Here is a 21,686-nt window from a genome sequence, read left to right as displayed (position 1 = left end):
CCAACTTCCTACAGTAACCATGCCAAGGAGGCATTTCCTTACAGTTAAGACCACTGGGTTGGCAAGGTCTTAAGTAAGTGGGGCAAACCAGAGGATGATGAACAATGCCACACTTATGGGCGAGGCCTTTCCATCCATAAAAAACAGGTGCCTTGGAATATAATTAGGGAGCCAGGTTCAGTCAAGTTCATCAATTGACTGTCCTACCTTGGTGATACTCATTAACAAATATAGCACGTTTGCATATAAAGAGACACTTGATGTGGTTAGTTAAAGGGGGCACACAAGGGAAGCATGTACCTAAGATTTTCTTCAAAAATTCCAAATTTCTTTAGTAATATGAAATTAATGTATCATAGGAAAAAGTAATCAGTTTTTCAAAAAGCAAAAAAATAACCCTCTAGTTCAACACTGACAACATGAGGATATGACAGACTTTTTTGCAAATGAGTCATCTGACTTTTTTGGCTTGTCTGCTATACAGTATATGCACTGATATAAGATGTTATCTTTCAGGGGGCTTACAGCCCACCCACTGGTTTTCACAGATTGGTTTTACTGTCACTCATTTGCTTGTCTCTTATTTGCTACATTGTGTGGATCTTCCTTATTCTTCCTACATTTGTCCTTCCCCTCAAGCATGGATGTAATACTTAGGTTCTTCCACTCCCTGCTTTTTAAGTGCTACTTTGTTCTTCTTGTTTAAGCACTCCGTGAGTGTGTGTGTTTTCCAGTTGTCTCCCTCATGTACTTTTCCACTCCACCGACGTAAGTGTTCGTTCATCTGTATTGCCTGTGCTATTCCCCACAGCCCTGCATTGATTTGGCACCCATCTGCCTCGGAATGTCAGCTTAATGTGTCTCTTTTGCCCATTTGCTCCTTCCACCAAGGACCCTGTGTTGACTCCAACCCTGTGTTGCTTCTTCCCCCCTGCTTTTGCCCCATTTGTCACTACACTGCCCCCCCCCCCCCCAACTGCTTCAAACAAATGTTTTTCTTCCCCTTTTTAATTACTAATCCAACAAGGTAACTAAAAATAAAAAATAAAAGAAGACATTCATTTTTGTAGGAAAGTGCCACTGTCTGCATCGTAGCCCCCCCCTCCACCCCCCCACACACACACTTTTTGCCTGATATTGATGCCAACTTGACTGAGAGTGTGCTGGGATCCTGCTAACCAAGCCCCACCACCAGTGTTCTTTCCCAAAAACTGTACCATTGTTTCCACAATTGGCACACCCCTGACACACAGTTTAGTCCCTTGTAAAAGGTAACCATGGTACCAAGGGCCCTGTGGCCAGGAAAGGCCACCAAGGGCTGCAGCATGTATTATGCCACAATGGGGTACCTCTCACCAAGCACCCCGCCACTGCAGCTTGTGTGTGCTGGTGGGGAGATAAAGACAAATTCAACATGGCACCCCTCCCAGGGTGCCATGGCCACAAACTACTGCCTGTGGCATAGGTAAGTCACCCCTCTAGCAGGCTTTACAGCCCTAAAGCATGGTGCACTATAGCACAGGTGAGGGCATAGCTCCATGAGCAATATGCCCCTACAGTGGGAGTTTGTCATTAAAAAATCCACAGCTAATAATGGCTTCACTGAAAAATAGGAAGTTTGGTATCACACTTCTAGGCACAATAAACCCACAATGATGCCAGTGTTGTATTTATTAAGAAAAGCACCCAGAGGGCATCTTAGAGATGTCCCTGGTATGTTAGCCAAACTGCTAGTGCAGGGCTTACCAGTCTATGCCAGCCTGCCACTTTTAGACGAATTTCTGACAACATGGGGTGTGAGCCTTTATGCTCTCGGTGGCCAGAAACAAAGCCTATCCTGGGTGGAGGTGCTTCACACCTTACCCCAACAGGAACTGTAACAACTGGTGGTAAGCCTCAAAGGCTCAAACCTCCTGTTACAGTGCCCCAGAGTACTCCAGCTAGTGGAGATGCCTGCCCCCGGACAAAGCCCCACTTTTGGCAGCAAGTCCAGCAGGAAAATTAGGGAAAGCATGGAGGAGTGACCACCTCAGCTGGGACCACACCTAAGGTGTTCTAGTGCTGAGGTGACCCTCTCCTTGTAAAAATCCCCACCTTAGTTTGGAGGGCAGGGATAGGTTGTGCCCTCCTCCCCAAAGGGACTGGACACAGAAAAGGTGTAGCCACCCGCATGGACAGTAGCCACTGGCTACCGCCCTCTGACCCCTGAAATAATCCTTACATCCAGGATTTAAGGGCTCCCTGAACCCAGTTCGTAAGATTTCTGGTGACCTCACTAGAAAAAAAGAAGGACTGCTAAGCTGATCATCAACAGAGAAGACTGAAGATGCACACTGACTTGGCCCCAGTCTCCAGCTTCTAAGGCCCTACTAAAAAAAAAAAAAAGTGCTGCATCTTGATGGACTAGCCACCTCTAAAAAGCCTCCAGAGGACTGCTTGCATCAAAGAGGATCAAGAACTCCCATGGACAGTGGCCTTGTCCAAGAAGAAACTCCATTCAAGGACTCCAGAACCACCCTGGATCCATGAGTCTTGCCCAATCTGCACCTAACGTCCACGACCCGTATCCATGTGGCCCAACTGACAGGAGATTCTGCGCAAGTGCCCACCCTGGGATGACCGCTCCTGTCCAACATGACGATGCCTGCAGCCTGAATCTGGGGGATTCCCCCCAGACCGCCACAGAACTGGACGAATATTCTCAACACAAAAAGTGTGTTTTTCCAACCTGTCTGTGCGCTACTTCTTTCTGCTTACCAATGCTATTCAGGTCCCTAAACGGAAACAGCGCTCACGTCATTTTATAAGTAAGCACCTGCTTAGTGCATGCACCCATAAAAATACCCGTTGTCTTATTTACGGTGCACAGCATTATGGATGCTGTACAACAGGGATAAAAACGAATCAGAATCCAAGGGAGCAACCCACTGGTTTTGCGAGCACATACATGCGAAAAGACCCGATCCAGGAGGGAGACTCCTGATTTTGCAATCCAAAAGTGGCTTAATTTTCGCTGCCTCCCGCCTGAAATCGCCCCTGCAGAAGTCAGAGCGAGAAATGCATTCTCCCGAGTTTCTGTTTTTTCTTTTAAATCTCACACTTTCCTCTTCTGAAACGTTGGCAGGTATGCAAGCAGAGGTTTCAGGATTTGGGAGGAGTTGTTGAGGGGGCGCAAGAAAGGCCCCTTTGTCGGTTCTCAGCGCACACTGGTGTTTCTTTTGAAGTGAGCTGGACGGAGGCGGCTCCTAAAACCCCTTCTAAGACTATTCAGACCCCGGGGCCCCTCCTGCCCCGGCACCTCGCTGCGGCCTGATTCTCCGTCCCCGGGCTCACCTGAATACTGTTGGTCGGGATCCCTCTCTTCCCCGGCGCGGCTGCTGGGGCTCCTCTTGTTACCGAGGGAATCTTCGAAATACTCCATCCTCTTCCTCGCAGCCACCTCCGGGACCGAGCGCTTCCGGTCCCGGGAGCGGGGCATGCTGGGAAACGGCGTCACGGCCCACGCTGCCAGTGCTGCCGCCATCTTGAAAAAGTCCGTAAGTGTCCGAATGTGCGAGGAGAGAAGGGGCAACGGGGCGTGGGCCATCACTGCACCCTTCAAAAATCACGTTTAACAATTAATCAAGTATTTTAACATAATAATGAACATCTCTGAAACTACGATACCAATAACTTGTTTTAAAATATATTATTAAAAACTCAGATATTTGGTGAGATCAAGCCTTACATGTGCTACTGCACTAAAAAAATGGTTGAACACATCTGATAATTATAGTATGAAGTATTTATGACGGGGCAAAGTATAGCTGCGCTGAAAGAAATGTTTTTAAGATGGCTGTCGGCATTTAACCAGCACTGACGTAGCAAGCGCGTCAACGTTCTCGCTGATTGGTCAGGCGTCATGTCAATGGTTTGTAAGGCACACTGCAAAACAGCAGAGAAGAGGAGTGACAACAAACCTTCCTAGCTGTCAGATTTGAGTCATTAGCGTAGCAAAACAAAAGGACTGGCTTTACCAACAGATCTGGGGATGACTGTCAGCCTTTCAGCTTTGTAAATACTTACTACTATTGATTTGTAGTTTTATATGGTGTTGAATTTGGCCCAAGGGCATTCGAACACTTTATATGGAGAACCGCTTACATTACACAAAGCCAGATACATTTTTAAAGGAACATGGATTTTAAGTGATTTGCTCAGAACCATAGGATGGCGAGCCCACATGTTGGTGATGTCATGGTTTTTGCAAAACATTATTGTTCTGGAAGCTACCAGGCTCTCATCAACCTAAAAAGCCCCCAAACAAAATTATTTTTGGGTCTCAGAAAGCACAAATTGTTATAGAAATATATAACTTCCTAGAGGAGTGTTCCCTTATATTCAACACTCAAAACAGCGAAGTTCTACAAATTGGCCAACCACCAGTTAGGAATCAGGAATGAATAAATCAAGGTTTCAAACCAAATACTAGCACCTTCTCTTAATCTCTGTACTTTACTTGCTTGTTCATGGGGTGTAAATAGCTGTCGGCTTCGAAGTTTATAGACCGGATGAAAAACCCTCCTATCCCTGAATACCTACGCGTCAGGCAACACTGAACTTGCTACCTGCAATTGGAACTTGATGAAAACAGGGAAGGACGTGAGATAGCTATAGACACTTGAGTGGGTTTCACTTACCAACAATGCATCATATCTATTGAAGGGTGGCACCACACTGACTTGATATTGTGAAGCCAGTTCAGACTGTACCAGCTGTAGAGACACAGGACAACATAAGTAGGGTTCAACAACTGGTAAAGAGCATTCTATAGCAGAAAGTTTGAAAAGTTTACCAGTTTCAGCAGCAGGAATTGCTTTGACGAGCACAAGCCAACCTGGAATCCAGCTGACAACCTCCAGGGCACACCCAATAACACTCTAGTCAGAATATAGGAGTAAAGCAGAATAAGGAACACACAAATACATGATTAGGAGGAGATGGAGGAAGTATAACAAATGTGAGCAACATATAGCAGGTGTGAACTAATATGAAGGCGAAAAGCTAATACAAGTAATTTGGTGAAATGCAAAGCACATGGGCACAGTGAGTAGGGCTCTGCCACTATTGACCTGGAAGTTACCTCAACTCAGCAAGTAGCAAGTTATACTTCAATTAGTTGTCTTATATCCTGAATCTTCATAGTTTCCAATGCTCTCTCATCTACCGCCTCCAAAGCCCAAATACCTCATGCTTAGTTGTGTTCTTGCCTTTCATCTGAATCCTAATAGCCCCACGGATCTGTGAGGAATCTCTTTAACTCATGTTCCAAATTTGAAAGCTGGTGCATGTGAGATAAATCCACGCTAACTGGGCATGCATGAGAACTGAAAAAGGTTCCACCACAACGAGAAGTGAGCAGAAGAGGCACAGCATTTTCAGTGGCAAAGTAAGCAATTCTAACAACAAGGGCTCTGACATTCTTACTTTCTGCCCACTGCAGTGCTGAAAGTTGGGGATCAGATCCACTCTCCCCTATGCCTATTTCTCCTTTACTGGATTTCTGGTTCCCCCAAGCTCTGAAGAAAAGGTATCCAGGAATTATTTTGCCATCAAACATCTGTCCAGTGGTCAGGTGCACTATTTCACCCTTCTTCAGATGGACACTGTAGTAAAATGGCTCCTTGTTGCAGTACCCCCCCACTTTTTGCCTGACATTGATGCTGACTTGACTGAGAGTGTGCTGAGATCCTGCTAACCAGGCCCCAGAACCAGTGTTCTTTCCCTAAAAATGTACTATTGTGTCCACAATTGGCACACCTCTGGCATGCACATAAGTCCCTTGTAAACTGTACCAGAGATACCAAGGGCCTGGTGATCAGGGAAGGTCCCTAAGGGCTGCAGCATGTGTTGTGCCACCCTTAGGGACCCCTCACCTAACACATGCACACTGCCAGTGCAGATTGTGTGTGTTGGTGGGGAGAAAAAGGCAAAGTCGAAATGGCATCCCCCTCAGGGTGCCATGCCCACAAAACACTGCCTGTGGCATAGGTAAGTCACCCCTCTAGCAGGCGTTACAGCCCTAAGGCAGGGTGCACTATACCACAGGTGAGGGCATAGCTGCATGAGCACTATGCCCCTACAGTGTCTAAGTCCATTCTTAGACATTGTAATTGCAGTGTGGTCATATTAAGTATATGGTCTGGGAGTTTGTCAAAAAGAACACCACAGTTCCATAATGGCTACATTGAATACTGGGAAGTTTTATATCAAACTTCTCAGCATAATCAACCCACACTAATGCCAGTGTTGGATTCATTAAAACAATGCACAGAGGGTATCTCAGAGATGCCCCCTGTATTTTAACCAATCCCTCAGCGCAGGAGTGACTGGTCTGTGGCAGTCTGCCACTGAGAGACGAGTTTCTGACCCCATGAGGTGAGAGCCTTTGTGCTCTCTGTGGCCAGAAACAAAGCCTGCACTGGGTGGAGGTCCTTCACACCTTCCCCCTGCAGGAACTGTAATACCTAGCGGTGAGCCTCAAAGGTTCAGGCTTCATATTACAATGCCCCAGGGCACTCCAGCTAGTGGAGATGTCCAGCCCCCGGACAAAGCCCCACTTTTAGCGGCAAGTCCAGAGGGATAATTAGGAAAAACAAGGAGGAGTCACCACCTCAGCCAGGACCACCCCTAAGGTGTCCAGAGCTGAAGTGACCTCCTCCTTGAGAAATCCTCCATCTTGTTTTGGAGGATTAGGACCAATAGGAATAGGGATGTGCCCCCCTCTCCAAAGGGAGTGGACACAAGGAGGGTGTAGCTATCCTCAGGGACAGTTGCCATTGGCTACTGCCCTCTAACCCTAAAAAACGCCCCTAAATGTTGTATTTAAGGGCTCCCTGAACCAATAGATTTAGGGCCAGATGTATGAAATTCCGGGTTTGCAACTCGCAAATTGCTAGTCTGAGCGAGTGGCAATGTGCGAGTCACAAACCCGGATGCAGGATGGTGTCCCTGATACCATCTGCGAGTCGCAAGGGGGTCGCAAAGGCCCACCTCATTAATATTAATGAGGTGGGTTGCAATTTGCGACCCCCTTGCGAGTCGCAGCACTCACAGGGATGGTGGCCTGCTGGAGACAGCAGACCACCATGTCTGTGACTGCTTTTAAATAAAGCAGTGTTTTTTTTTCTAATGCAGCCCGTTTTCCTTAAAGGAAAACGAGTTGCATTACAAACGAAAAAAATGAAACGTTTTTGTTTCATTTTTTCAGAGCAGGCAGTGGTCCATAGGACCACTGCCTGCTCTGAAAAAATGTTTTCAGGGCATTTCACAAAGGGGAAGGGGTCCCATGGGGACCCCTTCCCTTTTGCGAATGGGTTACCACCAGTGTGACACTGGTGGTAACTGCGAATTGCTTTGCGTCCGCGTTCGCTGTCACAAAGCAATTCTGCATCGCAATGCGAATCGCAAATAGGAAGAGGAACACCCCTTCCTATTTGTGACTCGCATTCCCATTTTGCGAATCGGTAACCAGGTTACCGACTCGCAAAATGGGAATGGGCATCGCAATGTGCTTTTTGCATGTCACAAACAGCAAAATTCGCTGCTTGCACCATGCAAAAAGTTTCCTACATCTGGCCCTTAGATTCCTGACAACCTCAGGAAAGAAGAAGGACTGCTGAGCTGACTACCCCACAGACAAGGAAAGGAGACAACAACTGACTCGGACCCTTCCCTACCGGCCCGTCTCCTGCTTCAAAAAGCTGCAAAAGAAGAAGCCATGCGTTCTACAGGACCAGCGACCCCTGAAAAGCCTCCAGGGGACTGCCTGCATCACCGAGGACCAAGAAACCCCTGTGTCGCGTGGGCTCTCTGTAATGGGTTTGTTATCCCACGAGAGGGAGATATTGGAATAATGCGACAGGCGCAAGATTTGAGGGGGATAACCGATTTATTTAATTTCTAATTACTGCGGAGTGTTTTAATCTCTTGTTCTTTTCACAAGATTTGTCCGGTTACATTCACTCAAGGCCCCTTTCTTTTCCTTGCAGGGCTCTTGCGGTGATCCCGATGTGGTTTGGTCCAACCTTGAGAGAGGTCCGGTCTTCCCCTTGGTCCAGCCGCCCAGGTTTCCCAGAACCGAAAAAGAAGAACAAAAGCAGGTAAGTGGGGCGTACAGGGAAAAAAGTCTCTATAGGGTTAGTAGGGTAGTGCGGGGATAGGTAGAAGGGGTGGGGGTTGTGACGGTATAATCTTTAATTGTTTGTGCTCTTAGATCTTTTGGTGTGTTCCCAGGACTTTCCCTTTCTCATGATAGTTTCTTGTAGCGGCGCTCCTATCTGTGGGTTAGGGAGTTCGAGGTTAGGTTTCCCTTCTATTAGAGGGTCTCCCCTGCCCTGCAGGACCGCCCCGGTTTCCTCCCTTTATTCCCCCAACCGCCCCTTATTCCTGACAGCCACTCTGTCAGAGCGCCCCAGTCATGGTACACACGTACCTGAGGAGGCAACGCTCCTCCGGGGACGCGGCCGGCTGTTTGGCGGTCTCCCGGCTTCTCTTCCAGAGGGGCGGGAGGCGCCCTGTGGTTCCTCTCCTTTCCGTGAGGTTCCGTTCGGCCGGGTTCCGTTTCTCCTTTTTCTCCGTCCTCGGTTTGTCTCTGCGGCGCGTCTCTCTCCGTCTCTTCTCTTGCGCTCCCTTTCTGTCCGTCTTCTCTGTTTTTAAACGTCCCGACGCCTCCTGCGTCAGACGTCATACCCCCTAGGCTCTCTCTGGTGCCCCGGGGGTATGTTGCTACGGATGCGGCCAGCACTGTGGACCTGTTGTCGGCGGCCGCTCCGTCACACTCTCATTATCCTAAATGAGACTACTGGATTTCTAGGTAGCAAGATCGTTCACGGTGTGGGGGACTGAGTCTGACCCACTTGGAAGGACCTCTGTCACCCTAAATCCGGTTTTGCTCTGGCTGACTAGCAGTGCCTCATCTCTCCCATGGGGAAGGGATGATTGGGCAGCCGAGCGCATGACATCTTTGGAACTTCTCAGGGAAATCGTGGTCACTCAGATCCAAACTAGCTCTCTCATTTACAGTATGATCTCATATACAAATGACAAAGGCAGTTTAAGTTTTATATATTGTTTTAATAAAACAACTGCATTTTAGATATTAAGGCGTGAGCTGCAATAACCAGAATCATACAACACAGTTGGATTGAAATAGTCACGAAGAGAGTGAAACATAAGAATAACGCTATCATGATGTTAACAATTTCTACTCTCTCTCAGCGAGTTCTATTTCGAGCACAGCATGTTAAACTTCTAACTTGCCTTTCAGATTCCCTGGGCAGCCATCAACCCTCATACCTGAGCAAAGACCTGTGATCTGGTTCAGCATCTGCAACGAGGCAGTCAGCATCTAGTTGTGGTTCCCTGGTCGGAAGCTCCCTCTTGCGTGTATTAGGACAGGGAAGTGTTTTTATAACTAACATGTCAGTGTGATCACAAAATGTCCCTACGCAAGAATGCCAAAGACTAAACTCCTACCATGTCTATCGGCAATGTACCAGACTGTATCCTTGACTGAAGCACAGAGTGAACAAGAATGTGTTATTGAGAACTCCAGTGCTGAAGTAGGCTAAACAGTGTGATATAAAAAATAAAACAAGACCGTAGAACTGGTTATTTGAAAAATAACAGTACGAAGCCGAATAAAAAGCATTTAGAGCAAAGTGCACAGAGGCTCTAACCTGCGAGCAAAGTAATAAAATACATCCAGGGCAAAGTGCACAAAGGCCTAAAGCCTGAAGCTAACGCGCAAAGGATACATAAAACTGACCACACTACACCCTCCCCTTGTCGGTAGCAAGTGGTTCTAATAATATAAAAATATGCCCCAGATACAAAAAATACACCAAATATATTTCGACAAGTCCAGAGGACAGCAAAGCAGAAAACTAACCTAAATTGGTAAGCATGTGACGGTAAAGCCAAATTCGATACAATGTCAATTACAAAAAATCCAATTCTTAGACGGAAGCCACGGAAAGCAGGAGATCCTCCACTTCGACAGATGTCAATACTGGAAAATCCACGCCAAAAACCATCATGGAGCAGGTGTGTTCCAAAGCCCCAGAACCATCCAGGGCGGCACCCCGTGCATGGCCTATGAATGAGACAATACCATCTTCCTACAGGAAGGGAATCTCATAAACTGCCTCACGAAGCAAACGCAACCGTAGCGCACAAGTCTGGGAATGAGCCCTAATCGGGAACATCAACAGATTAGTATCGACCACTGGGGGGCGCTGCAGTGAGAGACAGAGAGCCAGTGCATGTTCAAACGAGCACCAAAGGCACCGAAACACGGGTTGCACACAATCCAAAACCGGTCGGAATGACAGAGACCAGTCACACTCCAACTGTCCCAGGAGTGTTGCTCCAAAATGCTGCATCATGCGTTCACGACACAGCTGCGCTGACGGGAGCGCCAATATGGGATCTCGTCGCGGTGGGACAGCCATTGCGGAAGAACAACAGCAACAGCAAAACACCAGCCAACAAAGCCAAAGTAATCGGAAATCCCCCAAAAATGCTTCCGAACATAGAATGAATAGCCGAAGGTATTAAACCGAATATGGAAGAGAAGGTATGAGCAAAACCAACACCAACGGCTTTGAAAAAATGTGTAATTCCAGCAGTACTGGGCGCATTAAATATACGTCCCACGAGTTCACCAAAGTGGCTCGGAAAGTTAGTATTTAATAGGGACTGTATTTCCGCTGATGACCTTGCCACCTGAAGTGCGTAGGTCTCGCTTGCAGATGTAAGGGCCACATGCTTTTGGAACAATAGAGCTTTCAGTCGACTCAACATGTCGAAATTCACCTTGGAAGTAGCAATATGAGGCCAGATGTCTGCTACCTCCCTAATTTGAGTGGGAGGAAACAACACATTCCCGCAGCACGTAACGGCCTTGGTGACAATGACTACGTAAACTATTCCGGCACGCATGCCACAACAGGGTTCACTGTTAAGAAGGACGTAGCTGCCGTTTGAAAGCACCTGGAAAGTGTTTTTAATTACCGGGACTGGAACTCCCTTAAGATAACAAGCTAAGTTAGCAATCGAGGCATTACACGCCCCGTGCAAAGACAGCTGTTTACAAACCATCGAATGGCTGACAGAAGTTTTGCATTCGCTACCGCTGAGAAAAACCTCCCTCATACCATTAAGACATCTGTATAGAAAGGGAAGCTCCCACACCTCATGTATGTAACTGTCTCCCAACTTTTCATATCTGCCCACCGGAATATGCTTTAAACAAGAAGTGAATTGCAGAGTGGAGATAGGCAAATTAATAACCCTGTGAATCAACCACTCAGCTGACGGAATCTGAGCCACAGTAAAAGGCAACTTCTCCAATTTTTCAATATTTAACATAACATACGTCGCTTCCTTCTTAGCCATGAGCTGTTGTTGACGTGTCAAATTAAAGGAAATAAATATCTCCCTGGCTCGAATGTGCTGCCACGGAACGCGACCTGCCTTCAATGTCTGTAGAGTCCAACCCAACTGCATGATGGACCGCGTTTGACTCTGCCCATGATATAAAGAAGACATATCAGATTTAATAATGTCTATAGCAGAGGAAACAATGTTGTCAATTGTATATACACGGTCGGATAGGGTATGCATCCCATTATCCACAACAGACAAAGCTTGTATCAAATTTTCCTGATCAATTTGCCTCAACCGGGCCACTGCCTCTTGTGAAAGTTTCCAAATCTCATTATATACTTCATACAAAAAATGTTTCTTCCGTGGTACTCTTGGCCCTGACAAAAAATCTTGCAAGTCAGTATCATTAGACAGTAACGTGAGATGTGTCTTAACTGCATCCAGCGTGGATGACTTCAACCATTGTTGACAAAGTTTCCCCACGCTATATGTAGTAATGATATCAGCATGTTCTGGTGATATGTAGCGAGGGTCTGCCCTACTAGTCCTGAACCCCCCCCGAAGAGGTGACAAAACATTGATGACACCCATTAGTGTCTATGGGCCACAATAACCACCCACTTGGACGTGTCAATGAAGTGTTAAGCGTACCATTCTGGACCCAGTCTGTAAGCTCAGTAAACGTGGCATTAATATATTGCTGCCAATTTCTCAATTTGGAAGGGACAGGTATGCTAGGCAAATTCAAATCTCTAATCGTTGCTAAGCCTAAACAGCTAGTCTGTTGTACAGTGTCATTTAGGAAAATCATTTGGACAGGAATAATACATGCCCTAAACAATGTGTCCCTACCCCGCATTTGCCAATTTTTCGTGCCCCAAACACTTTTCAAATCAACAGTTTTGGACCAGTATTCATACCCTTCAACCGAAAGTTTGGAAACAAACAAATTTGAATACAGTAATTTAGTATCAGTCAATAACATTTGCTTATTAGCATGCGGAGTAACCTTAAAATAGTAAGACTTAGCACTCTGTTGATGATGCCTAGAAAAATATGCAAATTTATCAGAATAAGTTTTAGAACTCCCCTGTGGAGGAGTCGGGCAATGTTCCCATTGCATCTACTCAAAGATCGATTTAGGGCTACTAGCTTTATGAATAAAGTGGTGTCCATAATAATTGTAGCAAAACATGTCACCATAATTATCTCAAATTTGGTAAGCATCTTCATTTTCATAGACAGTATAATATTGCAATTCTGTCAACATAGAATCTACTGTCTTTACGTCCCAATCATCTGAAACAATGCCTGGTATAACAATATCATTCATTGACAATTTGAGAACATACGGTATCTGAATCATCTCAGTGGGTCATATATATCAAACATCACTCTATCCCACACAATCCCATCCGGAATTGGTACAGTAGAAATGTTCACAAAGGACAAGTCTCTTCGAACCATATGTGACGAAAAATGTGGTTTCAACACCTTCTCCACGTGCTCAATTTCAGATTATTCAGGAAGAAAATGACCATGTATTACCAGAAAAAAGGTAACTACAAACCCCAGCCATAGGAAAAGAGTCATCACAGACATAAAAAGCCACAGATAGTTCCAAGGAACAACAAAATACGTATGTTTGAGCAAACACAGCAGCTTACGTGGACCCAGGGCTGGTGTTGAAGAGGACGAGGAGTCCGACACAATATCATCAGTGGTGTTAAAGCAGCCAGAGGTAGTTCTCACAAAAGGCGCAACCGTAAACAAAGAAGCAGATGGCGGCTCTCGCCTTGGCACGCTGTAAACCACATGTTCAGCATTATCAGTAGAACTTACAGCAACTTGATCAAAAGATTCCAAATTATTCGCCGTCAGTGGAACAATCGCAAGATCAGCTTCCACCCTCCCCAAGCTCGGAGAGGAAATAGCGTCGGTGCAAATCACCTGCAGCGGAACTTCTTCCCCAGTAGTGAGAGGGATTCCGGAACTACTGGGCGTCCCTCTTGGTCTGCTGTGCAGAATCGGCCACATGTTGTAACTTGACATTATCAATGGAAACAAAGCAATTTCCTTTGGCCCCTTGCAACGGTGGCAAAATTACAGTTCTTGTGCTGTGGATCCCTAGCACAGGGACTGACACCCGATAGGAAGGACCAAATTATTTTTTCACTGCGACCTTTTCACGCACAGGATCCCCAATCCTGGGAATCCAACCAGTAGGCGTTACTGGTTCATCCTTAATTCCTGTGGAGGCAGCATTGGCAGAAGAGTTATCTTCACGGAATTGTTGTAAATCCTGTAAAACAGTGACACGATCATTTATGTCAAAGGGCGTATCTGCCGTCTCCACACCAGGACCATCTAGATCAGGAACATACATTTGTGTTCCAAACAGGCACTCATATGAAGTACAACCCCCCAGGGACCTTCTAGGCAAGTTATTAAGTGCTCTCTGTACTCCATAAAGGTAGGCCAGCCAACTACGACCCGTACCTATAACTCTGGCCGTTAAGGATTGCTTTAAATCGCGATTTAAACGCTCCATGACAGAATTTCCCTTGGGATGAAATGGAGACGAGAACTGGAGCTGGACCCCCAACGAAGCCATGATGTCCCTGAATGCCGTAGAGGCAAAAGCAGGGCCCTGGTCCGAATGAAAAGCCGCAACTGCATATGTATCGACAAAGATGCGCAAATCTTTAATAACAGTTCGAGCGTCAGCCGAGCGCTGTGGCCAGACCCACACAAATCTGGAGCACGAATCTACAGCAACCAATACATATTTGTATGCACTATCAGGCGTCAGCGGACCACAATGATCCAAGTACACACACTGCAAAGGTCTATTTGATATCAGAAGGGGCGTCTGCTGCGGGCGTCTAGCCGTGGAAACTTTAATTTGCTGGCAGACATCACAACAAAGGACATACCGCTTCGTCTCTTTATAGAGACCAGGCCACCAATAACGAGCCTGTAACAGTGAAATGGTGGCAGCCACGCCGGCATGTGCAGATGCCGCCCCCTCATGTGCTGCAGAAATCAATTGAGGTCGCTCAATTTTATTGGGCATGTCACGTACACCAACGCCTGGTATTTTAACCACAGCATTTAGCATACCACCCATGCAGTAACTATATTTAGAAGGGAATCCTTTCGGAAATGGCGTGCCATCAGCCGTAGCCTTCATGGCAGCCAAAATCTCTGTGTCTGGTTTGGAACTCGAACGAGTTACTGCGGCCACAGTGGCCACTGCCGATTTTGCGGCTTCATCAGCCAAAGTGTTACCAGCAACGTGTATTCCAACGCGCTGGTGTCCAAGTGTATGCACAACATGGACTTTAGGAAGCGTCTCCTTCAGATCCGCAACCTTTCCCCACAGCAATTTGTGTTTAATGGTGTTACCTTTTGAATCTCTGAACCCATTCAACCTCCAGTAGTGTAAATATTCATTGAAAGAATGAACACAGTAATAGGAATCACAAACCAGCAATGTAAATATTGCCGGATCCGCATGTTCCAAGGCTAACAATAGAGCTTTGAGCTCAGCCAACTGTGCCGTACAATCTCCCAAGGTCCGTGTATAAGTGTGTCGGGGCAGAACACTTCCCCCTCCATATAGCCGCTCACTACCGCACATGCAGCAGAATACTGTTGTTTTGTCCCAACCGCTGGTTGCGCAGAGCCATCGGTATACATGACCACCTGATATTGGTCAATAGGCAATGTGCCAGCGGGAACTGGGTACTCCATTTCATATTGAAGAAATTCTTGAGTCTGCAGATTAGGGTCAAACATGTAATCTACATCAGTGGCTGTCAAAGACGTTGCCCATTGTATCCATCGCGGGTGTAAAGCTTTCGAATTAGGAACACTTGCTTTTGTAACAGCCTCTAAGGCTGGAATCGGAGAAAGAACAATAATGCGTTGGCCCTGGGCAAGAGGTCGTTCTTTAATCACAGCCATCTGTACAGCAGTGAGAATTTTCTCAATTTGTGCAAAACGTTGTTCTGCAGCAGAATACAAGTGGGACTTGTATGCTATCGGGACTGTCTCACCGTCATTAAAAGTGACATATGGAAACCCAACGGCCCCAGGTATAACCCCGATGACTAAATGCGTTTTATTGTCCCGTGTGTGTAAATGCTTTACTACTAAGAGATCAGTTTGCAAATCGCGAAGAATATGTGTATGCTCATTCGTCCCAAATCTACTCGAAAAATTTGGGCGAATCAACTCGTATAATGGTTTTATACGTGTAGCGTAATCAGGAATGTAAGTTCTGCCAAAATTAAGAAACCCCAATGACGACTGGAGTTTCCGAATCGTATTAGGAGGTTGCAACTGTGCACATTTTTCCAAAAAGTGTGGCGCTAAGCTCTTGCCCTCATTCGACAACTCATATCCCAGGAAAATGACGCTGAGGAAGGCAATCTTTGATTTTTTTAAATTAAATTTGTAGCCAATTTCAGCAAATCCCACAACAATGCGCGCCACCCGGCTTAAATGTTGCAGTAACTCATCGTCTGTCAGATATATATCATCAATATATGACAAAGCTTCAGGGTCCAACTTGTGCAGAATTTCAGTCACACGAGCCGAAAATAGTCCTGGGCTATTCTTATACCCCTGAGGCAGACGACAAAACTTTTTTGGAGAGCCAAACGCACTAAAGCTCGTATAGTCCCTACTTTCGGGTGCTATATTTTGGCAGAAGAATCCATTCGAGATATCTAATGTTGTCTTGTATTTCTTACGCACAATATTATTCATGAGCGCTGCGCTGTGTGAATTTTGTATTGCATATGTGCGTGTATGTCCATTTAAATGTCTGTAATCTACCACTATCCTATAAGAATGGTCCGGTTTAGCTACTGGAAATAAGGGATTATTCATCGGCGAGACACAGGGTTCAATTACTCCCTGGTACTCCAATTGTGTAAGGATTTTCCTTACCGATGCCCTGGCTTCAAATTTTATAGGATATTGCGGTTGCGGCTGAGGTTCGCCCTTTATCGGAATTACATGATAAGGTGAATCCCTATCCCACCCCACATTATTTCTATATAAGGCGGGAGCCTGTGCCAGAGCCCATGTTTTACTATAGGACTCTGCTAGTTCTCCCGGAACAAGTGGTGAGAATGAAGGTGTAATAACCTCCTCCCCAACTGGACAGTCACGAACAAAGTCAGGGGGCCAATCCTGTTCAGCCAGCAGAATGTCATACAATTTGACCACACGGTCCCAAAAGATGGCGTTTATAGTGCGCTCAACGTCCCCCTCTAATTGTAAAGTTACTGTATAAACTCTATCGGGGTCAGAGACACGCATATCTGCTGTTTCGACTTGTATGAAGTCATCAGTTGCTGTCACCTCCAGATGCTCTAGAAGATTCCGGCGAACTATTGTGACCTCTGCTGCGCTGTCTAACAGTGCTAACGCCCATGTCTTGTTCTTCAAGAGAACTCTCTTCTTGAGTGGCATGTCTAACTGAGACTGCCGCCACCTTCTTCTTCTTAAATTGCTGCTTTTGTTGGATCGGATTCTCTTCTTTCTTGACAGAAACCTCAGTTGAGCGTTGTGATTCCTGTCTCAGTTTCACGTACTCTGTTCTCCGCTCTGACCGCCCACCTCTCTCATTTCTCTTTTCCGATGAGTCCTGAAAGGAACGAGATTGCGTGTATCAGTATATTGATATCTATCAGGCGTCTTCAAATTATCCCTATTCCTGAGATTATACCTATTCTGTGGGGTCTCCGGCTGCGGAGATTGTCCCCTGTCTTTTTTAGGTGTTTGTTATTTTTTAGTACCCTCAGGTTGCTGTTGTTTAGTAGTATCCTTACTACTCTTACCCCGTAACTGTGGTTTTTGCGGTCTAGCCCCTAGGCTATCACGACCGATACTCGAATATGTTTCCGCTATTATTCTCGGCAGCTCCCGCTCTTGATTAAGCTGCGGGACGTCTCTAAGACGCATACGCACCGCTAGTGCTACTGCCTCCCCTTTGAGATTACTTAATATAATAGAAGAAACTGCGGCAAAATTGCCCATCAGCTGCATCCCTAAATCTAAGGCTGGGGCAGCCCCATATTCATCTTGAATTTGTTTTAGCACTTCCGGTAGATTAGCCAATGTTGGTGTACCGTGTGCTGTAGTGTAGAGCGCGGCAAACACCGTGCCCCAGGTATTACAATGGTCCACTGTAGGAACCATTCCATACGGCAAACACATCGTCAATATTCTATGTTTATCCTGAGGTCCCATATGGAGAAACACTGCTTCCAGCGTATTCATTTTTTGCGCCAGACAAAATGGAGTTTCCTCCCGTTTTGCCGGTACTTTACCCATAACTGAGTGTACAGTGGCCGGATTGATACCCGGTACCACCGCATGGGGTTGCGCCGGAGCAGCACGCGCTGCGTTAGTATTTAATGTCTGCAATACAAACTGAACTAATCGTCTATATGTAGTTGCTAAGTCTATATATAAACGACGAACTTCAGCCACCGCCAAGTTAGCAACCGCAGGATATGGTGCATATGTAGCCAATAAAGGCCAGGTAGGACCATCATTACTCAGTGGACCTAACCTAACTTGTGCTACTGTGTGTGGGAGGGCGCCATCAAGCCAATTATGGTGTTCTTGATAAGATAAAGGTATCTCTAAGTATGCATATGCCCTGTGTAAGGAAATGCCTCCTTGGCATGGTTACCCCCTGACTTTTTGCCTTTGCTGATGCTATGTTTTGAATTGAAAGTGTGCTGAGGCCTGCTAACCAGGCCCCAGCACCAGTGTTCTTTCCCTAACCTGTACTTTTGATTCCACAATTGGCACACCCTGGCATCCAGGTAAGTCCCTTGTAACTGGTACCCCTGGTACCAAGGGCCCTGATGCCAGAGAAGGTCTCTAAGGGCTGCAGCATATCTTATGCCACCCTGGGGACCGCTCACTCAGCACAGACACACTGCTTACCAGCTTGTGTGTGCTGGTGAGAATAAAACGAGTAAGTCGACATGGCACTCCCCTCTGTGTAGGCTGACTGGTTCCAGCAGTGACTCCTCCTTGTTGCTTTCTTTGTTCCCTCCAGCCTTGCCGCCAAAAGTGGGGGCCGTGGCCGGAGGGGGCGGGCAACTCCACTAAGCTGGAGTGCCCTGCTGGGCTGTGACAAAGGGGGGAGCCTTTGAGGCTCACCGCCAGGTGTCACAGTTCCTGCCTGGGGGAGGTGTTAGCATCTCCACCCAGTGCAGGCTTTGTTACTGGCCTCAGAGTGACAAAGGCACTCTCCCCATGGGGCCAGCAACATGTCTCTAGTGTGGTAGGCTGCTTGAACCAGTCAGCCTACACAGATAGTTGGTTAAGTTTCAGGGGGCACCTCTAAGGTGCCCTCTGTGGTGTATTTTACAATAAAATGTACACTGGCATCAGTGTGCATTTATTGTGCTGAGAAGTTTGATACCAAACTTCCCAGTTTTCAGTGTAGCCATTATGGTGCTGTGGAGTTCGTGTTTGACAGACTCCCAGACCATATACTCTTATGGCTATCCTGCACTTACAATGTCTAAGGTTTTGTTTAGACACTGTAGGGGTACCATGCTCATGCACTGGTACTCTCACCTATGGGATAGTGCACCCTGCCTTAGGGCTGTAAGGCCTGCTAGAGGGGTGTCTTACCTATACTGCATAGGCAGTGAGAGGCTGGCATGGCACCCTGAGGGGAGTGCCATGTCGACTTACTCATTTTGTTCTCACTAGCACACACAGGCTTGTAAGCAGTGTGTCTGTGCTGAGTGAGGGGTCTCTAGGGTGGCATAAGACATGCTGCAGCCCTTAGAGACCTTCCTTGGCATCAGGGCCCTTGGTACTAGAAGTACCAGTTACAAGGGACTTATCTGAATGCCAGGGTGTGCCAATTGTGGATACAATGGTACATTTTAGGTGAAGGAACACTGGTGCTGGGGCCTGGTTAGCAGGGTCCCAGCACTCTTCTCAGTCAAGTCAGCATCAGTATCAGGCAAAAAGTGGGGGGTAACTGCAACAGGGAGCCATTTCTTTACATCCTGAGCTGAAGTGACTCTAACTTTTAGAAATCCTCCATCTTGCAGATGGAGGATTCCCCCAATAGGATTAGGGATGTGACCCCCTCCCCTTGGGAGGAGGCACAAAGAGGGTGTACTCACCCTCAGGGCTAGTAGCCATTGGCTACTAACCCCCCAGACCTAAAGACGCCCTTAAATTTAGTATTTAAGAGCTCTCCCTGAACCTAGAAATTAGATTCCTGCAACTACAAGAAGAAGGACTGCCGAGCTGACAAACCCCTGCAGAGGAAGAACAGAAGACACCAACTGCCTTGGCCCCAGACTTACCGGCCTGTCTCCTGCCTTCCAAAGAAACCTGCTCCAGCGACGCTTTCCAAGGGACCAGCAACCTCTGAATCCTCTGAGGACTGCCCTGCTTCGAAAAAGACAAGAAACTCCCGAGGACAGCGGCACTGCTCCAAAAGAACTGCAACTTTGTTACAAGGAGCAGATTTAAAGACCCCTGCAACTCCCCGCAAGAAGGGTGAGACTTGCAACACTGCACCCGGCGACCCCGACTCGACTGGTGGAGAACAACCAACTCAGGGAGGACCCTCCGGCGACTCTCCGACTGTGAGTAACCAAAGTTGTCCCCCCTGAGCCCCCACAGCGACGCCTGCAGAGGGAATCCCCAGGCTCCCCCTGACCGCGACTGTCTGAACTCCATTTCCCGACGGCTGGAAAAGCCCCTGCACCCGCAGCCCCCAGCCCCTAAAGAAACGGAACTTCTGTGCAGGAGTGACCCCCAGGAGGCCCTCTCCCTTGCCCAGGTGGTGGCTACCCCGAGGAGCCCCCCCCCTTGCCTGCATCGCTGAAGAGACCCCTTGGTCTCCCATTGAAACCTGAAGGAAACCCGACTCGTGTTTGCACACTGCACCCGGCCACCCCCGCGCTGCTGAGGGTGTACTTTCTGTGCTACTTTGTGTCCCCCCCGGTGCCCTACAAAGCCCCCCTGGTCTGCCCTCTGAAGACGTGGGTACTTACCTGCTGGCAGACTGGAACCGGGGCACCCCCTTCTCTCCATTATAGCCTATGTGTTTTGGGCACCTCTTTGACCTTTGCACCTGACCGGCCCTGAGCTGCTGGTGTAATAACTTTGGGGTTGCTCTGAACCCCCAACGGTGGGCTACCTTGGACCTGTAAGTGCCTTACTTACCTGTTGAAACTAACAATAACTTACCTCCCCCAGGAACTGTGAAAATTGCACTGTGTCCACTTTTAAAACAGCTTATTGTGTTTTATGTAAAAAGTATACATGCTAAAGTAATGATTCAAAGTTCCTAGAGTACTTACCTGCAATACCTTTCAAAAGAGCTATTACATGTAAAATTTGAACCTGTGGTTCTTAAAATAAACTAAGAAAATATATTTTTCTATAACAAAACCTATTGGCTGGATTTGTCTCTGAGTGTGTGTACCTCATTTATTGCCTGTGTGTTTGTACAACAAATGCTTAACACTACTCCTTGGATAAGCCTACTGCTCGACCACACTACCACAAAATAGAGCATTAGTATTATCTCTTTTTACCACTATTTTACCTCTAAGGGGAACCCTTGGACTCTGTGCATGCTATTCCTTACTTTGAAATAGCACATACAGAGCCAACTTCCTACATTGGTGGATCAGCGGTGGGGTACAAGACTTTGCATTTGCTGGACTACTCAGCCAATACCTGATCACACGACAAATTCCAAAATTGTCATTAGAAATTGATTTTTGCAATTTGAAAAGTTTTCTAAATTCTTTAAAGTCCTGCTAGGGCCTTGTGTTAGTCCCTGTTAGCATTTCTTTTAGAGTTTAAAAGTTTGTAAAAGTTTGAATTAGATTCTAGAACTAGTTTTAGATTCTTAAAAGCATTCCAACTTTTAGAAGAATAATGTCTAGTACAGAGATGAATGTGGTGGAACTCGACACCACACCTTACCTCCATCTCCAGATGAAAGAGCTAAGGTCACTCTGTAACATAAGAAAAATAACAATGGGCTCCAGACCTACCAAAGTACAGCTCCAGGAGCTGTTGGCAGAGTATGATAGAGCCAACCCCTCTGTGGATAACACAGAGGAGGATGATAGTGAACTGGAGGAAGAATCCCCTCCACCAGTCCTATCTAGGGAGAACAGGGCTTCTCAAGCCCTGACTCCAAAAATAATAGTCAGAGATGCTGGCTCCCTCAC

General features: G+C 46.8%; 1 protein-coding gene across 1 annotated transcript in view; it reads right to left on the bottom strand.

Moving 5' to 3' along the window:
- The window catches only part of SUGP1 (SURP and G-patch domain containing 1), a 303,889-nt gene extending 300,360 nt beyond the window's left edge, over positions 1 to 3,529 (bottom strand). The window contains exon 1 of the mRNA XM_069216188.1: positions 3,334 to 3,529. Within this exon, the coding sequence (XP_069072289.1) occupies positions 3,334 to 3,523 (190 nt within the window). The 5' untranslated portion in view covers positions 3,524 to 3,529. The remainder of the gene's footprint in view (positions 1 to 3,333) is intronic.
- Between the last annotated feature and the right edge of the window lie 18,157 nt (positions 3,530 to 21,686).

Source organism: Pleurodeles waltl, chromosome 12 (genome assembly GCF_031143425.1).
Source record: "Pleurodeles waltl isolate 20211129_DDA chromosome 12, aPleWal1.hap1.20221129, whole genome shotgun sequence".
Classification (NCBI taxonomy): domain Eukaryota; kingdom Metazoa; phylum Chordata; class Amphibia; order Caudata; family Salamandridae; genus Pleurodeles; species Pleurodeles waltl.
Note: the sequence above shows the minus strand (reverse complement) of the source record. Positions and strands in the feature narration are given on the sequence as shown.